Consider the following 23,596-nt stretch of genomic DNA (forward strand, 5'->3'; position numbering starts at 1 on the left):
ATAACGGAAACTCGTTTTTTATATCTGAATACGTCATTCGAAAGCTTTTCTATTATATTTCACGTAAAAAATAATCTTAGAATGATAAAATCATTAAATCTATCAAAAAAGCATTTCCTCCATTATTGGAACACGTTCCAGTAATAGTGGTATTTGCTAACTTTTGTTCCTATGATAGTGGTTTACATTGATTTCCCATTGAGACTCACTATTATAGGAACGCCCCACTATATGGTACAAAGGAGCAAAAAAGTTAAGGATTTTAATTGTTTTCTACTATTTCCTTACTATTTCACAAGATTTTTTTTCACACATTCATATCATTTTGACAATGTCCATGTTAGAAAAATACACATAAAAATAAAAATTGGCTATAACACGCTTGAAACGGCACTACCACTATTATTGGTACACACACTATGACTGGATCAGACACCCTAATACCAACTAAATAAATAATATAGTTTCCATTCAAATATCGAGGATTTCATATAAAAATTGTCTCATTTGTAGCATACGCTGAAACTAAATTGATTTTCAAAATATTGTCTGTTTCACGGACAAGAAAACGGATCAAACAGACCGACAAAATTGAGGCCAGCAAACAAATCAAAGGAGGTTATTTTCCGTTGTGTTGGTAAGATTAGTGGAACGTCAAATTCGCAGCGGCTGATTAGCTGGCATCGATTTTGGCGACGGCACGGTGTACTATATTGAGAAGGTGATATATTCCGAAAACTGACAGCTGGTTGACGACATCATTCCTATCCATCTCGAACAAATTTGTGAAAAAAATTATCTAGTGGTCCGGATGGTATATGGTACGATAGGACTGACGTCACATGTTTACAACCAAATTTAATTTTTACACCAGTAAAGAGCCTGCCTTGTTAATTTTTATGCCGTGGGCGACGGTTTCACTGGCGACGATTACACTCTGTTAAATGTTCTGTGTAAGTTTTTGCTTAATATTGTATAATTATATTATTTGATTAAACTAATTTACACAGATAAAAATATTTGAATGTCAATGTAGTGTAAACTGAAGAGTACTGTAAAAGTAAACCCAACTCATGTATTGCTACAGCATCATGTAAACCTATATAAATATACATTTATTTTTCATCTAAGAATGCTTGAATATTACATGGTCATGTAAATTTAAAGTGCGCTCTATTGAAAAATAATGGATCGGTCGTTGAAATTCACGTTTATTTTGATGCTCCAATTATGTGCATGAAAATAAACTTAAATCTACAACATTTTTTTTTTTTGCTGTGTAGTTTCTGCTCTGGGATCCCTTAAAAGAAAACCTAGGCATCCCTAGATATATTTAGTTTTCTGTAGTATTCATCACTTTCGTTCAAACACCAATGTAATAATGTAAAAGTAAGTGTAATTATTGTAAACTTAGACGAGTCCACTACCAGGGGACTCGAGGCAGAGCTTTTTGCTGTGGGGGCTAGTGGTGGGCATAGAAAAAATCGTCGTGTCCGATAAGGTGCACAACTTACAATATATACCGTCAAGCTACCATTCACCGTACATTTAAGAACAATCTGCCCTTCAAAAAATTGTATATTTTTTTAAACAATTTAAATCGAAATAAAATACCACTACCATAATTCATAGAAAAATCTAAAATTAGTGATGCATAACAAACCCAGGATTCAGGATCTTTTCGTAAAGGAAATTTCCTTGACTTCCCTGGGCATAGGTATAATCGTACCTGCCACACGATATACGAATGCAAAAATGGCAACTTTGGCAAAGAAAGCTCTCAGCTAATAACTGTGGAAGTGCTCATAAGAACACTAAGCTGAAAAACAAGCTCTGTCCCAGTAGGGACGTGAATGCCAAGAAGAAAAAGGAACTAAATGTTTCAAAATGCGTTATGACAATAACTACTTTATTTCACCAGTTTTACCTTATTTTGCCAACAAAACAATAATTTGTTTAAATTGTGTGAAAATTCTGTAGGTTCTGTACTAATCTGCATTTGGGCACGGTGAATGGAGGCCGCACTGTGACAACCGCGATGCATCGTGGATTTTGTCATGATCACTAGATTTCCATCCTTGCTACGAAGTCTCCTGCGAAGTTAGTAACGTACCTGTCTAGCGAATTGGGAGTCGTAAGTTCGATTCTGACCGAAAAAATGTCAATAATTAATTAATCCACTTGCAACCTATATGTACTACCTAGCATTTCGGCAGTTGGTAAAACTTCCACTCGGCTGGTTAGCAACAAATGTGATAAATCAAAATTAAAAGTAGCTTAGTGTTGCCTAACATGAATGTAGTATTTGAAATTATACTAATAAAAACTTAAAAAACGGCATTTTAAATAGACATAGAATAAACAATACATATTAATAAAGCCAAAATATAAAACTGTTTCGAGGCTACCTGTCCACTCAACATAGTCCTATTAGGCAAACCAAAGTTTTCTGAAACCATCTTTTCTAAACCATAAGTTTCTCAGCTATAACATTTAGTTTTCTTCTGTTTCAGATACAACCATGGAAAGAAACAACTTGATGGCTAAATGTTACCCAAGGATCAAGGATTACTGTCGAGAGAAACATGGTTTGGAATTCCAGGTATGACACATTGTAAAACATTATAGTTATTTGAGCACAATAATTGTTTGAAATACAAGACAGTTTTAGTGCCTAAGGGTGACTTTCCTCAATAGAGAGCACTGCCCGTAGAAGCAAATCAAACACGTTAAATATGTAGCGTGCAATGACTGCTACATTTATTGCAGTTCATGCCACCCATGCAATCCAATCTGCATCGCATGACACTATCACCCTATTTTAATAGGCTTATGATTTACCTACTGGCGATGGCCCAGTGAACTGTTTTTTATTGATTTTCCATTTTTAACACCTGTCTCGTTCGCCAAATAAATTGACGCTCGCTGACTGTTTTCGTTTCCTATTGAATCGGCCTACATAGGAATAACACATACCTTCCATATAGTAGACACATGGTAGGCATGCTGAAGCTACGAGATATCAAAAGTTCAACCCCCGAAAATGTATGGCTTATTTTGGGACTTTCTTCCATTCATAAAACGTTGTGTCTGCTGAACCGGCAAAACAATAACCAAGACACGAACAGTCAATTCCGGAACCGGCATTCCTTGGCATTCGGTCCGTTGTCAAGGGTAGCGAAATAAACAAAACTATAACGGCCGGAGACTAATCATGGCACATAATTGCCAATTCACGGGACGGCTCAGCTCGAGGTGAGAGAAATACCTTCAGAACATTTATCGTATCGCCGTACCGGCTGGAATTGGTATTTTTTCTCTCACTTTCCGTCACTTTCGGGTTCCAACAGCAGGTTTCCCTGCGACGGTTCGTCACAAATCAAGGCTGTCTAGGTAGTGGCCAGAGAAAATTGGCTCATAGGTGTAGCTGTAAGGCTAGGTTGAATAGGGGCTCATTTTTGCGAAGAACATTGAATTACAGCACTAAGCTTCACTGCCTATGATTGCATGGTTCTTGAATCTTTCAACAATTTTGGTAAAATATCATGTACATTTGAAAACATAAGGAGAAATCTTCAATTTTTGCAAGTATAGAAAAAATATCCTAACTTTTATTGTCGTCCTGTCGAAGCAACCTAGTTCTGCTCCTAGTATCCCTCCTGAGGTTGAGCCAGTACGACACGGTTGCTTTTTTTCCTTTTCTCACTTTTTTATTCAGTTGCCGCAATTACCGAAAAAGGATGGTTGTTACGAAAGGGAAATGTTTTCCGGGATAACTTTTCGGAGTTCCGAGTCAAACTGTAGTGGGCAATTAGTTTGATTGATTCCACTTCATAAATCGTGCGATGGTGACCTGTTTGGAAGAAAGGGAAAACTTTCTTCGTTTGTTAGTAAAACACGATTGCATGCGTCTCCATTGCGGACTTATGTTTGGTGACAATAAACAAATTATCTTTATATCTACTATTCAAGTAGAAGCATGAGGTCCAAAGAGATAATAGCTGTAGTGTGCAGCTATTCGGTGAGATTATATTAAGGATGAGGGGTTATAATGCCGTTCCGGCATAGGATTCTTTTAAAATAGGGAGTTTACTTTGCTTCCTAAGGCAATTCTTCGTACTTGCAACACAATGTACAGATGCAAAAATGGACAAATGGTAATGAAAGTTTTTATTTGATAACTGTGGAATTAGTAGAGGCCTGTCTAAGTCGAGTGATTAGAGTCCACGGCTATAATGCAAAGCCATGCTGAAGGTGTCTGGGTTCGACTCCCGGTCGGTCCGGGATCTTTTCATAAAGAAAAATTCCTTGACTTCTCTGGGCAACGTTTCTCAATCTCGTTGAGGTCACGTTTCTCCATTAGGTGTGATAAAGAGAGCGGGGATGAACACGAGTGGCACGATCTTCAGAAAGTCCGATACTTGGTTTCGCGGGCGACATTCATATTGCAGCAGGGAACTTTGAGACGATGGTGATTACGTACATCCGACTAAGGGCTGAAGATAGGCGAATCGGACTGAACATCAATGTACCGAGGACGATGTACATGATAGCAAGGGGCTCAAGAGAGGACACGGTATGCCTCCTACCTCATATTGACGGTGATGAAGTCGAGGTGGTTGAGGCCCAGATAGCCGTAGCGGTAAACGCGCAGCTATTCAGCATGACCATGCTGAGGGTCGTGGGTTCGAATCCCACTGGTCGAGGATCTTTTCGTAAAGGAAATTTTCTCGATTCCCAGGGCATAGAGTATCTTCGTACCTGCCACACGATATACACATGCAAAAATGGTCAATTGGCATAGAAAGCTCTCAGTTAATAACTGTGGAGCTGAGAAGCAGGCTTTGTCCCAGTTGGGACGTAACGCCAGAAAGAAGAAGAAGAAGAAGTCGAGGTGGTTGAAGAATTCGTGTACTTGGGCTCATTGGTGACCGCCGACAACGACATCATCAAAGAAATCCAGAGACGCATCGTGGCTGGAAATCATGCCTATTTTGGACTCCGCAGAACTCTTCATTTGAGCAAAGTTCGCCATCGCACGAAGTTAACAAGACGCTGATTAGACCGGTACTCCTCTGCGGGCACGAAACGTGGACTCTACGTGCAGAGGATGTTTTCGCACCCTTGGTGATATCGAACGGAAAGTGTTGCGGATCATCTACGCACTCCGCTGCAACTCCTTCCGTAGAAGACGGATGAGCCATGAATTGTATCAGCTGCTAAGAGGACCAAAAGGACCATTCGTAGCACCGACTTCCAACATAGCCGTTGCGATACATCACAGCAAGCAGAAAAATTGCGTTTTTATCGATTGGCGACACTTTTCCGAGATCATTGACGTCAGGTTCATCGTTGCGCTTACATCGATTCAGATCACTACCCGGTGATTGTAGAACTGCATCCAAAACTCGCGACTTAAGTAGCCGGATATCGCAACAGAATACGCATAGCATAGTAAATAAACGTTCCCGGAGAAGAATTTTCTTGCCGAACTCTTTCTCGAGAACTGCTAGAGTGCAAAAAAAAGCCATCGACACCGCAGGCTATACTATTTTCAGGTACCGTAAAACGGGGTAACTTTGATAGTTGTTTCAAAGAAAACTTGAATATTTATGCATGCTGTTTCAAAGAATTATAATTTTTATTTTTAAAACAAGTACTGGTACTTAAATCTAAATTTTCAATGTAAATGATTATTAAATCAAACAAATTTATCAATGATTTTACCCTTGTTTTCAGCTCTAACACTGCTATTTTTTGCAGTAATATGTGGCACATTGTTAACTTTCGCCAAATCCTGCAATACAGATGCACTTAGTTGAAAATCTCTTGATTTTGCGCACTGATCCGTAATATGTCAAAATTTGATCCATAATATGAAAATTGATCCATAATATGGTTTTCAGGAACGGATACAATTTTTAATTTGTTTGCAATCCTATTTAAATATTCACTCAAAACAGTTTACTAACCGAAGTTCCAATTGGAAACGATTCAATTCGTGCTTTTAAGGTAATTATAGAACGAAGCCACACCTCAAATTTTCAAGAGCACAAGACTTGAGAACCAAACAGCGCTCTGCGTTGACAATTCATCCCATTGGTCACCACCAGCAAGCAAGTAATTTGATTGATTTTCAACGCGAACTGTTGTCAGATTCTCCAGTCTTGTGCACTTGAAATTTCAAAGTTTGGCTTTGTTTTATAATCACCTTAAATTACAATTTTACGTTCCATGTCGTTTTATTGAATTTTATAGGTTGGACTCCACACTATTTGATCCATAACTGTGGGGTCATGGTACCTAAAACTATAACCTTTAACATCAACCCACAGGTTGTCGACATGAGATGGGGCGTAAGGGATGAAGCCACTGATGATCATATGACCACTGAACTGTGCATGCGGGAAATCAAAAACTGTCAGCGACTCTCGATGGGTCCGAACTTTGTCGTTTTCCTCGGTCAAAAGTATGGATATCGTCCAATACCTACCTACATTCTATCTTCGGAGCTCCAGTTGATCAGGTTAGGTCAAATCCAGAAAAAAATGATAATTATTTATTAAGTCTTGCTTTTCTAGGGATGATCTTGCGGCTATGGGTATCGATGTTTCACTGTTGGACTTGTGGTACAAGAAAGATAGCAATGCAGTGCCTCCGATATCAATTCTTCAACCCATCTCTTCGATCCTGACCAACTTTAACAATAAGGTATGCTCGTACCACAATTCTCAAATTTCACCATTTTACTAATCATAATACTTCTCATCCTTGAAAACAGCGTGTTCCGAAACTACAAGCGGAAGATCAAGCAGTTTGGTGGGATACCATGACGAAAATGCAAAAACTATTTCGTAAAGGAGCGGCTTCTCTGTTTTCTCAAGGCAAACTCGACAAAGATCAAACTCACAACTATTTCATGTCTGGTATACGGAAATCATGTAAATTTAAGAATCAAACTCAATGAATGATTTTTCAGTTACTGAGAGGGAGGTTATTAACGGTGTTCTAAATGTGAAAAACACCAAGAATCATTGTTTGGCATACATTCGTTACATCAACAATATCAATCTGCAAAATCTGAAGAAGGCATCTCTGTATGTGGACATACTAAATCGTAGCTTGGACACAGAAGCCTGCAAGCTACTGGCTGATCTCAGAGATGTTCGCGTACCGAACCGAATCGAGGCATCCAATATTCAAAAGTACACCATCGAGTGGATCGGTCGCGAAGGATTGGATGTCGAAACCCACGAAGAGTATCTGAATCATTTCATTACACATTTCTACAAAAATATTGTTAAACTTGTAGATCGTGCCATGCGCAAAGAAGACTCCAGTGCCCAGGGTCAGATTGTCACTGAGATACTGCAACATTTGCATGCATGCAATAATTCGGTCAAAGTGTTCTATGGCCGTGAGGAACAACTGAAGCGGATTGAGAGTTACATGCTAGGGACCTGTGACAAGCCTTTGGTGCTATATGGCGAGGGAGGTTGCGGCAAAACATCACTGTTGGCCAAAAGCGCAGCCTTAACATTCACAGAATGGTTTGCTGACGTTAGGCCAATCAGTATTATACGTTTTCTCGGAACAACTCCAGATTCCAGTGCCCTGACGCCTACTTTGATTTCAATCTGCCAACAGGCACGTTGCACAAGGTTTCAATTTTCACTGCCTACTATATATACCAATTGATCCTTTTCAGATATCGTACAACTTTATGTTACCTTTTGATCAAATACCAGACGATTTGGTTCCTCTAACAGCGCATTTCAAGCAACTTTTGACCTACGCTAATAAACAACAGCCCTTGCTTCTGTTTCTTGATTCAGTTGATCAACTGACTGGAACTCAAGATTCTAGCAAAGTTTCTTGGCTACCAACTCGATTACCACCACATTGCCGGGTAACATCCTATTTTAGAACTGCAATAGTTTGTCCCACTAATAGTGTTTTTTCCGCTAAGATTATTGTTACATGCGCCGCAGAAGAATCGAACCCTGTAGTGTCCCAGGAGTACCATTTATTGCGCCGAATGATCGACATTGAGGACAACTTCATCGAAGTCACGGCTCTGGGCGAAGATCTTGCAATGAACGTGATCAAGATGTGGATGGCAACTGCTTGTCGGGATCTCTCCAATTATCAGTGGCGCCTAGTAGCAAACGCGATCGGCAAATGCTCTCTACCGATTTTCGTCAAACTTGTGTTTGCCGAGATCTGTCGTTGGAGAAGCTACACACGGCCACAGGATACCCATCTGGCTTCGACCGTCATGGATAGTATTATGATGCTTTTTGAGCGTATTGAAAAGCAGCACGGACGAATCTTAGTATTCCACGCACTGGCTTACATCACTGCGGCAAAGTCAGGCCTTTCGGAAAGTGAGCTGGAAGATCTGATCTCACTGGATGATCGCGTACTGGATGATGTCTATCAGTACCATTTGCCCCCAGTTCGGCGTATTCCTCCTTTGTTGTGGACGCGAATCCGTAATGACCTGCCCAACTATCTCAGTGAACGGGAAGCAGATGGAGTTAACGTAATGAACTGGTACCATAGGCAATTCAGAGACACCGCTAAAGAACGATACTTTAAGAACATGAATATGGCAATCTATTTTCACTCAATGATCGCCGATTATTATCTTGGAATCTGGGGTGGAAAACCTAAACCTTTCAAATACACCGAAATTCAAAGGCATCGTTTCGGTCTAACAGATAAAGAAGGCATTGCTGATAGGAAGGTTCCCGTTCAACCGTTAGTCTTCACCAATAAGGAAGGCAAAGTTACTCGATATAATCTACGAAAGGTGAGTAAAGACAAACGATTTTCTGTGAGACTGGTCATAAAATTAAACTCTTTCAGTTTGGGGAATTGCCATTCCATTTGGTGCGCTCAAGACGATTCACTGATCTGTACGAAAACGTGCTGTTCAACTACGACTGGTTACACGCAAAGTTGTCCAGTTGTCCCTTGCAGGCCGTGTTGGCCGATTTCGAAGATGCTTCGGTGAATATTGACGATAAAGATGCCAAGCGTGAGCTTATGTTAGTTGCCGATGCCCTTCGGCTAGGCGGTGCTATTCTCGGTGTCTATCCAAACATGCTGGCGGCGCAGTTGATCGGTCGTTTGCTGCCCGAAATTGGCGGAAATCCCAACATTAAGATGTTGCTTGAAGCTTGTGATAAATCCGGTCCTAAAGACTCCGCCCTCATCCCATTGAACCACTGTCTCCACACGCCGGGTGGCCCATTAAAGGTAATCCTCTCGTTACTGAAATGTACAGTCATTTTGCTTTCTTTGTCCCCTTCTGGCTTTCTCTGTTTCTAACAAAACACCCATCAGTACTCACTGGAAGGACATCAGTTTGCGGTGTTTGGGTTCTGTCTTACCAGCGATTATCGCTACATGGTGTCAATTTCGACGCGATTCATCACTTGGGATTTGTCCACTTCCGATCTAACGCGTGATGTCAATCCAGGCATGGAAGGGATTATGCAGCAGTTGGTTCTCAGTCCGGACAACAAGTGGTAAGTAGTGCGAGGAATAAAACTAGGTATCATTTCTTAAGTACAAATAGCTTGAATAATGTACGTTTTGACTGACATGGAAAAGATAAATTTGCGATGAGCGGTTTGAGATGATTGTGTTGACCTATGTTTTACGCAGTAACCTAACATCATCAGTGAAAAGAAACCAAAAGTCTAATGTAACGTAGGTACAAAATATATAACACATTAGTTCATTGAGTCGTAGTATCTTTCAATAAACAAACGGATTTTGATTGTTCAGATAAAAACTGTTCGTAATGCCTCCAAAAGAATGCACAAATTTGTGCTTTGTTCGTGAAGCTTTTATCGAGTCCCTGTATAGGACAGTGACACGACGAGTTTCAGAACCATAAATGAAATAACCGTGATAGTTATTGGAAGAAAATATGGTTATTTTTGCATTCAGTTTAGAAGATTTACATTTTAAATTTTTAAAACGAGTGCAGGTGGCTTAGTAATCGATTGAAGTTGAAAGATTACATAATGATTGTTTTTGAAAGAACCTGTAATTTTTCATTAAAAAAAGAATTTTGGTTTTAGGATGACTATGATAATAGGTATGCTGTTTGACATCAATACAGTTGGAGCTGTATTGAACAATGTTGATAGAAAACATGGATTAGGTATGTGCATTGAAAAGCAGAATCATCCACGAAAGTGTTTTTAGTTAAAACTAGTGGTCCCGGCAAGCTTAGTCTTTCCATCAAGCAGGCTGTTGAAAAACACCATGAAAAATCCCATACAAAATGTCAGTTTCGTTCACTCTCGTTATCACGACTTTCTCGGGGAATATTCTGAAATTTTTATACACATACAAACACCACTCCATTTTTATTCATATAGAGATAAGCATGACAAAACTTTTATAAGTCTTTGTGTATTTGTATAAAATTATGTTTCTGAATAGATATAGATTAATTTTCACGTTTTAACATTGACATCAATATAAAGTTAAGTTTTTAAATTGAAATGAAAAAAAAAATGGAATGAATTACTTAGAGTGTATAGGGCGTTGCATATTTTGGGCGTGTGTACGTTATATACTCCAACCTCTTTTTACGTCCTTTATTAGAATCGAAATCGGTCGTAAAAATCATGTACAAAAATAAAAAAAAATAATTCAGCTATTCAAATAAAAACCCGATCTAGTGGGTCACCGAATTTCGTAAAATTTTGCTATTTTGTACCTTATCCTTGGGTTTTTTATTAGTGTGACCATTTCCGAAATAGGGTTACCAGAAAAAAAACGACTTTGTAAAATTTGTATATTTTAAAAATTTATAACTTTTAAACCGCTTAACCGATTTTCAACTTTCTTGAACGAAATGGAACCTTAAGATTTTGAATTTTCAAGAAAAATCTAAAATTTCACAAAAATTGGTTGTTTAAAATAAAAATATATAAAAAATTTCCGTTTTTTGTGTTTTGAAGGCCGTGGGATCAAAAGGGCAATTGCTGTTCTTTTTTTTTCTTGAAATTTCAGAAAATTTTACGGATTTTTTTTATTTTTTTCACATAAAAAAAAAACAATTTTTGTGAAATTTTATATAGCTTTCATTTCCTCCAAGAAAATTGAAAATCGGTCAAGCGGTTCAAAAGTTATATTTTTAAATAAAAAATTTGCAGACTCGCGATGTTTCTGGTCACCCTAATAAAAAAATTCAAAATCACGTGTATCCTTATTTCGGATAAGGAACAAAATAACAAATTTTCACGGAATTCGGTGACCCACTAGATCGGTTTTATTATGGAATGGCTGAATTATGTTTTTAAAACCGTCTAGATGTAAAATACTGATACGAGATATTCGTCAAAGTTGAAACATCAAAATGGTCATTTAAGATTTTATATTCTGATAATAGATGCCAGCACTGCTCGATTAAATACAAAAGAGCCAATTATATGGGGCTGTTATATGCAGATACCAATCTATTTTAAAGATAACGATATGGTATGTTCACTAAAGTTGAAGGAAGTGTTGCATGACATACAGTGTGCCGAAGCACAAACATTTATGTGGGTGGCAACGCTGTTTAAATCGTGTACAGAATCAAATTACGACACACAAAAATGTTTGGAAAAAATCGCACTACCAAAAAACGAAACATTACATATACTTTACAATTGTATTAAATGGACAAATTGATGTGAAGTTTGCGAAAAAGTTATACGTCTTCTCGGTGAGAATCGAACTCAGAACCTGTTATCTAGGGCGCGTTACCCCTACGCTACGACAGGACGCAGAAGTTACCCTGAATTCGATTTCAGCTCAATAATCACTTGGTCCTCTTTCGCAAAGCGCTCTTTTCGGAAGAATTAGATGCCCATCCAAACACAACGCTTTCTATTTTAATTTAAAATCTGTCCCAGTGGGGATGTAATGCCAAGAAAAAAAGAAAGAATATTTCCCCAAGTTTGTTTTATTCAATCAGTACCTCTGGACGCGAATACAACGGAGAGCGGAGCTTCACGGGTGCAGCCGAAGGTAATACCGTTGCAAATACGGCGGTGACAATGGGCGGACTGTTAGGCGAAGCCTCCATGCCTAGTGCAATTCAAGTAAATTCGAATCAAGGTTCCATTGTTCCATTGGTTACCATTCCCCGAAACACCGCGACCAAACCGAAACAGCAGCAGGTAGATATCATTCCCAAAAAGTCAAAGTCAGTCCCAGTAACGTCCGACACGAAACGGAATCCGGTACGCGAAGTTCGAAGGTAGCGATTCGTCATCAGTGAGATGGAGAACATATCGAAGATTCAAGAGTGGGTAGCACAAACTGAGCACCATGACGAAGCGAGCGATTCCGGTTTAGTAGAAGAGGAGATGAATGGACATGTATACAATGCTTCACTCCGGTATGAACTAGTGGAAAGGCTTCCACCCTCTCTCAAAATGGACTGGGTCAGATTCTCCTGTGGGAATCCAAATCCAATGCTCATTGACTTCAGTGCGTGGTTGTATACTACGGCGGAGGATGCAAGCGCCGTTATGATCAGTAACGGTAACAACGATCGAAGAACCCGGCAGAGCAAAAAGGACGGGTACATCCACTCTGAGTCGGAGTCGACAGCCACAAGATCTAATGAAGCGCCTGCCAGACTGAAAACTTCCGGCACCGTCACGAAATAGCAATGTGTTGTGTGTAAAGGAGTTTGTTCTTCTGTCGCTAAATGGCAGAGATTCGAGGGGTTCAGTCATGACTCCAAGTGGGCGACTGTGAAAGAGTGTAGACTGTGCCGAAAATGTCTTCGGAAACGTAATGGAGCGTGCAAGCAGTCTAAGCAGTTTGGAATCAATGGATGTGAGTTTCTTCATCATCCTCTCCTTCATAACACACAAAAGCATGGTGCACCGAAATCAGCACCACGGACTACTGCTAGCAACACACCACCAGAGAGGAGCAGAACGGATCTTAGCTGTAATATTCCCCAAGTTCAATCAGAAGTTATGTTTAGCATCATCCTGGTCATGCCATACGGACCAACAAAGACGATACGCACATACGCGTGTGTTGATGGATCTGAGCTCACTTTGATTGAGTAGAGCCTATCCGACGAGTTGGGAGCGGAAGGACCGGAAAAACCTTGTGCTTGAAGTGGACCGGCGATACGCAGAAGATGAAGCAAGGTTAACAATAGATCAATCTACAGATCTCCGGCGTGAATAACCCGAAGAAGTACGAGTTATTAAAGATTTCCACAATATCTTCTCTGAAAATTTGCCCACAAACTCTACTGGTAGAAGAAATCAATGAAAGGTACCCTTACCTGGAAGGACTTCCGCTTGAGTGCTACCAGAGCGCCAGCGCTCGAATTCTCATCGAAGTAGATCACGCTAGACTTGTTAACATTATCACAAGCCGTGAAGATAAGGACAATGAACCCATTGCCGTTCAGACACGATTAGGTTGTATGGTCTTTGGAAATTGCACTGCGACGAAAGAGGAACGGTATGTAAACTACCACAGTATCCAAACCTGCGAGTGCAATCGAGATCCTAGTACACAAACTAGTGAACTCTTATTTATCGCTAAATAGCCTCGGAATATCAAAACCGGACAAATTGTTGGCATCGCAACAAAACGAACGAGCACAAATGCTTCTCGAAACTCTCACTCACCGTACAGATGGGCGATACGAATCCGGCCTTCTTTGGAAGTACGACGGTGTTCGACTTCCGGACAGTGAAGCTATGGCACGGAAGCATTGGAGATGTTAGGATAACAGTATGAGAAAAGATCCCGGATTATCTGGGGCGTTATCAGAGGAAGAGTTTCAAAAATCACCACTTCGTGTGTGGTATCGCCAAATTTTCCCAGTGATCAACCCAAACAAACCGGGCAAGATAAGAACCGTGTGGGTGCGGCATCCCACAGTCCACGGAGTGTCTCTGAACACCTTTCTTCTGAAACGCCCTGACAGCTTTGGGATGATCTCGAACATGCCCGCAGACCACTTCTTCATCTTCTCGAATAGCCTCAGTTCAATTGAGGCACTTCGGTCGATGAAACGTGTTAAGCATGCATCTTACTTTCTTACAAAAATAAGAGAGCAGATGTGTGCACTGGTCGCAGTGGCGTAGCTAGAGTTTTCCGGGCCCGGTGCGGAGACAAATTTGGGGGCCCCTGAAATAAAATTAAGCACAGCCGCGGCATCGTGAAAATAAGCTACATTATTGGATAGAGTAGCTGTGTGTCAAACTACCACCAATTTTGGACCTAGCACTAGTTTTTGACCAATTCATACGATATTGCCTACTTTATATAAAAATCCGAAATTTGGCACAGATTTCTTCTAGGTCGAAAATTAGTGCTTTTCTCCTAATGCAGCGACCCTGTGTTGAAAAAGCTTGACTTAATCAAAATAAATATGTCTAATTGTACTGAAAACGCATATCCCTTCAATATTTTTTTAAAACTTTCTAGTCAAAACAAAAAAGATATTCAACCAGCGAAAATTCTCTCATGCAAAGGCGTAGTCAGGATCTCCATGAGGAAGTAATACCTACATGCCAGGGAGTAATACTACAAAAAGTTATACAAGATCCTGTATATTTTTTTGTAATAAGTCTTCAAGAAAAATACCTTGAAAAATTTATAGAAGTTTGCTCAAAGTAGTTATTTGTTGAACTTTTGTCATGGAAGGCTAGTGAGAAAAAAAATGATAGTAAAGTATGTGGTCGATTTCATATTCGATTCCATATTCCTGAAATTTTTGAAGTTTTTTATGTTATTTTAGGGTGCAAGCAAGATGAATACTTGATGGAATAGTTGATGTTATTTTATAAGGATACCAAAGCGTAAATCAATAGAAAAATATTGGGTTAAATTATCTATGACTTAAATATTTATTTTTGTAAGATACCTTGAGAAAGAAACTCGCAGAGAAGATATAAAAAATATAATTTTGGACTTCCGTTTCTTAAAATTTTTGGAAGATTATTTTTGGAAAGTCCTTTAAAGAACAACTTATGGAAGAATATTAAGAGATATTTTTGATTGCGAAAAAATGATGGATTTGTGAGTAGTTACTGTATGAAGCACTTAAGAAACTCCTTGCAGGAATGCCTGTAGTAAGTCCTGGACGAATCCAAGAAGGGCTGCTTAACAAAATTGAAGGTTTGCCACTAATCTCAGTAAAATCTCAAGGAATATACTTAAAATAACTAAGATAGCTCGTGGCAAAACCGCTGAAGGTATTTGTGAAGGAATATCTCTCCTCAGTGGAATTTTTGATTGATCCATTAAAAAATTCGTAGAACGATTCCTGGAGGAATTTTTGAATAATCTCTGAAAAAAAATCTAGGCGGAATTCTGAAAGAATTTTAGAAAGCTCTGCAACAATATCTTTCCCTTAAGTTGTTCTTATATTAACGACAGATTCACTCCCGTGCAAAAGTTGGCGTTCATCTCTTAAAAAAAACATACAAATGTGTTTTGTCCATATAACTGTGATTACACGTTCAATTAAAACTCTCTATGACGCATTAAAAAGACAATGAGTTATTCTTACTTCGCAGATATTTTCCCAAAAAAAACATGTTTAGAATCTTGCATTTAAAATTTAAAGCTTATAGTTGACAGAATTTTAAAAAGACACACTGAAAAAACATGGCTAATTTGCTCAGCATTAAATTGATAAAAATTTAAAATCAATGTGTCATTAGAATCGTAATCTTATATTCTTTAAACAGAACTCACGCGAAAGAAACTAAAAAACTTTTTGAAATCTATTAAACGGTAATTCAAGTCATCGTGCAAAAGTTTGGGTTCCACGATACACCATACTAAGGGGTGAACCCAAACTTTTGCACGATAACTTGAATGACTGTTTCTTTGATTTTGAATAGCTTTCAGATTTTGCAAGTGCTCTTCAAAGAATATAAGATTACGCTTCTAGTGACACATTGATTTGATTTTTTTTGTCGATCCATTGGTGAGGAAATCAGCCGTGTATTTCTAGTGTGTGTTTTGAAAATTGCCATAGAGAGGACGTGTAATCACAGAGATATGGACAAAACACTTTTGTATGTTTTTTAGGGGGCCAAACTTATGCACGGGAATGTATATTTTCACTAGCTTTTTTTTAAGTAATTCGTCACCCAAGGAAATTCTTACAGCATTTACTAGAACATTTCCTGATGGCAATGCTGAGAGTATTCTTAGTTTATTCATGGAAGTGCTGAACGAAATTTTCTGGAGTTGCTAATGTAAATGCTGAAAGAAATGTTTGATCAAAAATTGATCATACTATTAACGATGATTATTCATAGAAATCACGAAACGATCTCAATTAAACTGCTCTAAGAAATTTTCAAACATATATCTTGATAAGCTGCTCTTAAAATCCAAATCTTTGTCAAAAACTGTTTCCTTAAAAATCATGCTTTTGAAAATACCATAAATACCATAGCCTACAAACATGGGTAAATGGTTAGAAATCAGAATTTATGAAACGAAAGCCGTTATTCTAAATCTCAATATCTTTCAAATGTGAGCCTGGATCTATATAAGATTCTTATTTACCCGACCAGAACCACATAACAAGATTCTAACACATTCCTATCAGCAGCAGTTAAAAATAGCTGAAGTTGATAAGATGTTGTTTTCAAGATGGCTTTGTTCTCAACTTGCTATATTTTTAGTAACACATTTATAACAACATTTGTTATATTCTTGACATCGCATTTATAAGTTTGTTGCAAATAACATCCGATGTCATAAACAGTAACATAGTTTGCAATAATTTTGTTATTTTGGAACATCCTTGAAACACATTCTGTTATAATTTTGATATAATTGTAACAGGGTTTGTTACATTTTAGTTCAATTTGGTGCAAATTTTGTTAGAATTTTTGTTATTTTAACTACTAACAGTACATATTTTATAACAACTGGTGATATAAAAACATCACATCAGGGGAACACATTCTGTTATAATCTTGTTTCTTCCGTCTGGTCGGGTAGCTATTAGGAGACTTGGAGCCATATCATGCGTGGGGTTGATTGAACCTCACCGATTTATAGGAAAATATTTTACAAAACACACTTTTAAGAAGGCTTCAAAAACATGGGGCCCCTAGGCTACGGCCCTTTCGGGCCCCTCGGCCCACTTTAAACCTAGTCCGGAACATAAAACTAAGGGAGAATTAAAGAGCCTCTGTATATTGTCGATATATATTTCCTCCAAACCCTATTGTTGTCATGTTCATTTTCATTTTAGGGTATTACAAATTGTCATATTACTAGCTATGTCCAACTTTCAATGTTATGAGGAATCCTTACCGCGATCTTGGGGCCTAGACTGGCCCAGCTTAGTATGGGAGAAAAAAAAAATTGTATGATTCCACGGGGCACCCCCTAGGATTATTCCTTGGGGTTAGAGGAAGCCTTTCTGAAAAGTTTAGCTCATTTGGTCGTTCCATGAGCTGGCGCATTTGAATTGAAGTTGATATGGGATTTTTAGCTCAAACATATGGAAAACAGCACATCATCTACTGTTTGGCTCAGAAACATTGTTGATGACGTTCAATTAGACCCAGAATGTCAAAAACTTCTTCTTCTTTCTGGCATTACGTCCCCACTGGGACAGAGCCTGCTTCTCAGCTTAGTGTTCTTATGAGCACTTCCACAGTTATTAACTGAGAGCTTACTATGCCAATGACCATTTTTGCATGCGTATATCGTGTGGCAGGTACGATTATACTCTATGCTCTGGGAAGTCGAGAAAATTTCCAACCCGAGAAGATCCTCGACCGGTGGGATTCGAACCCACGACCCTCAGCTTGATCTTGCTGAATAGCTGCGCGTTTACCGCTACGGCTATCTGGGCCCCAGATAGCCGTAGCGGTAAATAGTAGTATCAAAAACACTACTTGATATAATAGCGAACAATATTGTAGAAGGTTGTATCATGATTAAAATTGATAAAGTTGGTGTTTTAACCATCTGAAGTATATCATGCAATACTGCTGTGTTTCTTAAACATAGCTTGGATGTAGCCACTAAGCGCATCATAGCCACCTATGACGCTGGGCGGGCTGAGGCACATGTCGCATGCATATAAGTGTCTGTACGGGAGTGCTGATCGAAGCCTAACTTTCAACAACTGGAAGAGTAATGAAAATGAGATTAAATCCAGATACAACCTTCTGCAATTATGTTCATTAGGGTATCAACTAGTGTATTTGTCATTCTGAGTTTAATTTAACGCGAGCAATTAGTATACGGAACAAAACAGTGACATAGTGTCAATTTTCAATATATTTGAGACGAATAACTCATACAAACTTCAAATCGAATGCGCCAGCTGGTGCAGCAATCAATTGAGTTGAAATTTTGAGAGAGCGTTTTTCTTACCCTAAGGCTCATATCTAGGGGGTGCCCCATCGAGTTTTACAACTTTTTTGTTTGAGGGCCCGCACCCACCGCACCCCCTTAGCTACGCTACGGACTGGTCGAAAGATCATATAAGATTACCTTTGTATGGGTCCCATCACATTGCTCAATTTATGGCCATGAAGGCGGACTCTCTCGCAAAGGTGGACGCAGAGGAAGGTGAGATATATGAAAGAAAAATTTCACACGATGAATTGTTTCGTTTAGTACGTCAAAGTTCTCTTCACGGTTGGCTAATTGGCCAACTGGGACGGTGGTTACATTCCATAATTCCTAGAGTTTCCTTGCGAGGCTGGTGGAAAGGTTTCGACGTAAGTCGAGATTTCATTCACGTGATGTCAAGATTTATGTCCAACCATTACTCGCTAGATGCACATCGGCACAGGATTAACCTCGCGCTGAGCAATATTTGTAATAGGTGTGGTTTCGGTTATGATGACATTTCATTTATATGGTCGCAGTTTGAGATTTCCTTCGCTTTTTTGTATACAAGTTTAATTCTCTTGTGTTCTCTTCTCCAGTTTTTGTTTTCTGTGTTGTCCCTTTTGTGTTGGATTGAGGATTCTGGCCATCCGGCAGACGAATACCGACAATAAATTGGTAGCAACATTGGCGTAGCTAGGATTTTTTTCTGGAGGGGGCCTAGGGGGGGCCTAGCAAATACTTGTTTTTCAAAAGTTCTGTTAACAGCAACAGTCGGATTTTCACAAATTTCGTAATTTCAAAGGATTTTTATTCATTTATTATTTTGTTTCATTTCACGGCTCATCAGTGATATTTGTTATTTTCAATTTTCACAACGAAAAAGATTCATTCTTTTTGTAATACAGTCAAGATTTCTAGAAAAATAAACTTACAAGGAATGTCCTTTGTGATTCTTCCACGAATTTCGCAAATACTTAAACATGTGCTTTGGAGAGATTTCTCTGAGAATTCCTACGGAGATTTGTTCATGAATAGTTTTCGTAGTTTTCAGTGCTTTCTTAAAGAACTTATTTATTAGTTTTCACTGAGTTTGTCCTGGGATTCCAACGGAAAATCATTTCCAGGCTTTCTGATCTCACCAGAAAATTTCTCGAACAAATTGGATTGAAAAAATTTCTTGAAGAATTCCGCCAGAGAATGCATATGAAGTTCTTTTAATGATTTCTCCTGGAAAGTCCTCTACGTACTTATTACATATACATTCCAACTGTAAGTTCGAAGAATCCTCCAGCAGTTCATTTATAATTTGTTTGGGATTGTTAGAAGTTACTTACAATTTCTCCAAAAAATAGTACAAAAAAATCTAGGAGTCTCACCAAAAATGTCTTCATGATCACTTAGTTATAATCCCCCTCAATTTTTTTTCTTTTATTTTTTCAAAAATTTCAAATCTAACATTCCTAGGAAGTTCCTAGCGGAATACGTTCAACTGTTTCATTCTTCTGCAAAAATACTCAAATTAGTTCAGGAATTTCTTAAAGAATTATATTATTGTTTCCCTAAGATTCTTCCGAAAGATTTACCAGAGATTCTTCCAAGTATTTTCCAGAGATTTTTTTCTTTACATTTTCTTTACCAAATGGGAATTTTCAAAGAGTGTTTTCATCAAAGTTACAGTTCCATCAAGTATTTCTTCGGGCACTAGAAATAACTCCAATTTTTTTCAAATGGTAATCTCAGGATTCTTCCATAAAATACATTTAAAAATGTATCCGCTATCCATATTAATTTTTTTCAGTGATTGCTTTACAAACTCCTCCTACGAATCACGCCATAAAAAATAAACATACAAAAAAAATTGAAAGAATTGGTATTTTTTTTATTTTTAATAATTGCAGCTTAAAAATAATTCGCGAAAAATTACTAAATTCCTGTCGTAAAATTCAAGTAATATATCGTAGAATTTCTGAAATTTGTTGACAATGTATTTCAGAGAAAAAATGTCCATGCAGGATTTACTACAAAAAATTTTTCTCTTTTTCCTTCGTCTTCTATAACAGAAAATGATTGGTGTTAAAATGGATGGAATTTCAACTGAAAGTATTTGTTACTAAAATCTTACATAAAATTTTGTATGAACTCGACAGCTTCATGATACTATGTTGAACATATTAATGTAGAGCCCATTTTCCTAACTTTAGAAATTTCCAAGCAAACTTTTTAAAAGGGTGTATCATTGATTATTTTGTGGTACTGTAGAAATTTAACGCGAAAATATTGCCGGTACTTTTTTAAGAACATTACGGAAGATATATTGTGGTAAAATTCGTAATGTAAGTTTTTAATAAATTTAAATCTTTGGATAAACTTTGCATTACTTTGAAAATTTGTTGAGGAATTCCTGATGGGCTTTGAGAAATCCAAAACCATACGTATAAGAATTCTGCATTTTTTAAACTATCATAATTTACCTTTTTATAGATTCTATGAAATGTTGGTTTTTGTAGTATGGAAAGATTTTTGTACGAAGTTCCTTAAAGCGTCATGGGAAGGAAGGAGAAACAACAAATTGTTGAAGCAGGTAGAACAATAGATGGGCAATGGAACAATGAAAATTAAGTTAGGGACTGTTCATTTTATAAAGTGGACATCTTGTGCAGAAAACCGCTTGAAATTTCATTGATAAATTAAAAAGACAGCATTTTTTAATTTATCAATGAAATTTCAAGCGGTTTTCTGCACATCGTTCGACTAGTATTGTACAATTTTGTGATAATAAAAATTCTCCAAAATAATTAAATTTCACACGAATATGGCACAACGATTAGAACGGTCGATTTTTGCAGGTTTTTAATATTAATGATTGTTTGGAAAATTCGACAATTCATATTTTTTATTTTCAAAAAAGGCTTGTTCTTCGAAAGCGTTATCAATCAGAAGCCTGATGGAAAAAATCAAGCGATTTTTAGAACAACAATTTTACAGATAGAATAAAATCATTTTCCCCCCATATTTTTCAGAGAAAACAATTTAGAATTTGAAGGGAACTGATATGAGTAGAATTTTTTGGTTAAAGGTATGTCCTGACGGAAGTCCTAATATAGTATTAATATGCAAAACAACTTACGTCTTCATAAAGTTACTTATCTAGTCCCCACGTCACACTTAAAGAACATTAGAATTATAATTGCTTTATTCTTAGAAGACCTTTCAAATTACAATGACAATCATCAAAATTGGCAACACTGCTGTAAAAAAATCGATTTAATTTTCCACATATTATTTTCATAGTATGTTATTCTGAGGTTACCAATTGAAATATTTGTAGAAAACCATTTACAATTTGCTGTAGATCGATAAATATGCGTACACGATTTTAAAAGTATGAGACTTTTTAGTAAAACTACCATAAACAGTAAAATTTGTACTTAAGACTATGGTTTAACGCACGATTTAGCTCTCGTTTGTACAAATATAGTTTCTTTAGTAAGCCAAACTTGTTTTGAACACGCTTTCTACTTTTCTCTTTTGCTGAGAGTGAAAGGATGGTGTTTCAGCAAATTTGGCTATAAATGGGTAAATCACTAAAGTTACCTAATGTCAGAGAATGGTGGAATATAATTAATTTTTTTTAGAACTATACCTTCAGTGGGATAGTAAAGAATACAAACATACAATTTGCTCATAAAAATTAGAATTTTTGTTTTGCGAATTATAATGTTAAACTTTGACGAACAGCTTTTCTTATGAGTTTTAGGAAAAACTATTTAGCTCATCAACTAAAAGCATTTTCTAAGATTTCATATTTTCATAGCATTATAGAATAATAGTTGAACGATGCACAGAAAACCGATTTCGATTTTATCAATAAATTAAAAATATATAGAATAAACAAAGTGTCCTCTTTATAAAATGAACAGTCCTTATATTTATAATCTGAAAAATTACAAGATAGTTGCAACCTCTCTAATGAATTTACAAATAAAACAAATTTCTCAAGAAGTTCCATCAGAATCTTCTTTGGAAATTGTCTTTGGAATCTATCCTTCCTTGACTTCTGGTTTTCTGGAATTCTGCCAAAAAGCCTCCTAAAATTCCGCCCTCGTATCGCTGAAAAATGCAAACCAAAAATATGGATTCTGCCAAAAAATAGTAAAATTATTTCTGAAGAAGTTTTTTAAAGGAAGATCAATACAAATGTCTTTATGAATATCTTAATAAATCCTCACTCCCTTCCCTGTTATATCGCTACATGGTTCTCTACAGATTTCTTTACCGCTATGCTTATTTTGGAAGCAAAAATTTCCTGGAGTTTTGCAACTTATTTTCTCCGAAGATTCGCAGGCAAGAGACATTCCAAAAACAATTTTCTTTTCAATTCTTGAATAATCCGGGAACTTGAAGCAAAATTTCTAGAAAAGGAAAACATAACAGAATTTTCGACGCAATTTTTTTTATGTATTTTAGAAATATTTCTCAAGGGCTTTTGATAAATTTCGTGAAAGAATTAGTAATCAATTTTTTGGGAAAACTATTTGAAGGAACAGAAGAATTTCTTATATAACTTTCAGCGAAATATCTCAGTATAAGATTCGACAAAATCAATTATTTTTAGAGGAATGCTAAACTTTTAAAAGATTGGGTAACATTTTTTTTGGTAAATCCGGGATTATATTCCGGAATCATTTTCCTAATAAATAGTAGACATAGAACGAATGTCCATCAGGAGGAAATTGCTTTGAAAGTATGAACAAACCCCACAATATTACTCGACTAATTTTCAAGAGATTTTCAAAATTTCTTAAGCCACCTTTCAATATTTCTTCAAGAATTTCATCATACTAAAATTTCATAAAGAATGTCGAAAAGTTTTTTGGAAAATTTTAGAAAACTTGGCCATGCCGAAATTTTTTGAAAGTCAAGCCTTATTTTTCGACAAAAAATCCCGCTATGTACTGTCGAAATTCCTTTAGTAATTTTGTATATTTTTTTTCAATTTTTTTTCGGACATTACCTTGAACAGGGTATCCCCCAAAAACATGAGAAATTATAATGCAGTGAATATGCTGCTTTATGCTGAAACAGCATTTATTTGGATTATTCAGAAAAATAACGAATTTTGGGATTTCAATTTCCCAGATACTGCCTTTTCTTGTACCACGATATTTTTTGCAACGGAAATGTCGAAAAATTGCGCTTATCGCAAACAACAAGA

The 23,596-nt window shown here is 37.2% G+C and overlaps 1 protein-coding gene across 1 annotated transcript in view; it reads left to right on the top strand.

The window, feature by feature from the left end:
• Positions 1–23,596, top strand: part of LOC5566945 (NACHT and WD repeat domain-containing protein 2) — a 60,977-nt gene that overhangs the window by 11,188 nt on the left and 26,193 nt on the right. The window contains exons 2-10 of the mRNA XM_001651312.2: positions 2,514–2,602; positions 6,336–6,526; positions 6,582–6,711; positions 6,782–6,926; positions 6,980–7,647; positions 7,709–7,909; positions 7,970–8,815; positions 8,872–9,264; positions 9,352–9,536. Of these exons, the coding sequence (XP_001651362.1) occupies positions 2,514–2,602; positions 6,336–6,526; positions 6,582–6,711; positions 6,782–6,926; positions 6,980–7,647; positions 7,709–7,909; positions 7,970–8,815; positions 8,872–9,264; positions 9,352–9,536 (2,848 nt within the window). The remainder of the gene's footprint in view (positions 1–2,513; positions 2,603–6,335; positions 6,527–6,581; positions 6,712–6,781; positions 6,927–6,979; positions 7,648–7,708; positions 7,910–7,969; positions 8,816–8,871; positions 9,265–9,351; positions 9,537–23,596) is intronic.

This window comes from Aedes aegypti, chromosome 3, assembly GCF_002204515.2.
Source record: "Aedes aegypti strain LVP_AGWG chromosome 3, AaegL5.0 Primary Assembly, whole genome shotgun sequence".
Lineage (NCBI taxonomy): Eukaryota > Metazoa > Arthropoda > Insecta > Diptera > Culicidae > Aedes > Aedes aegypti.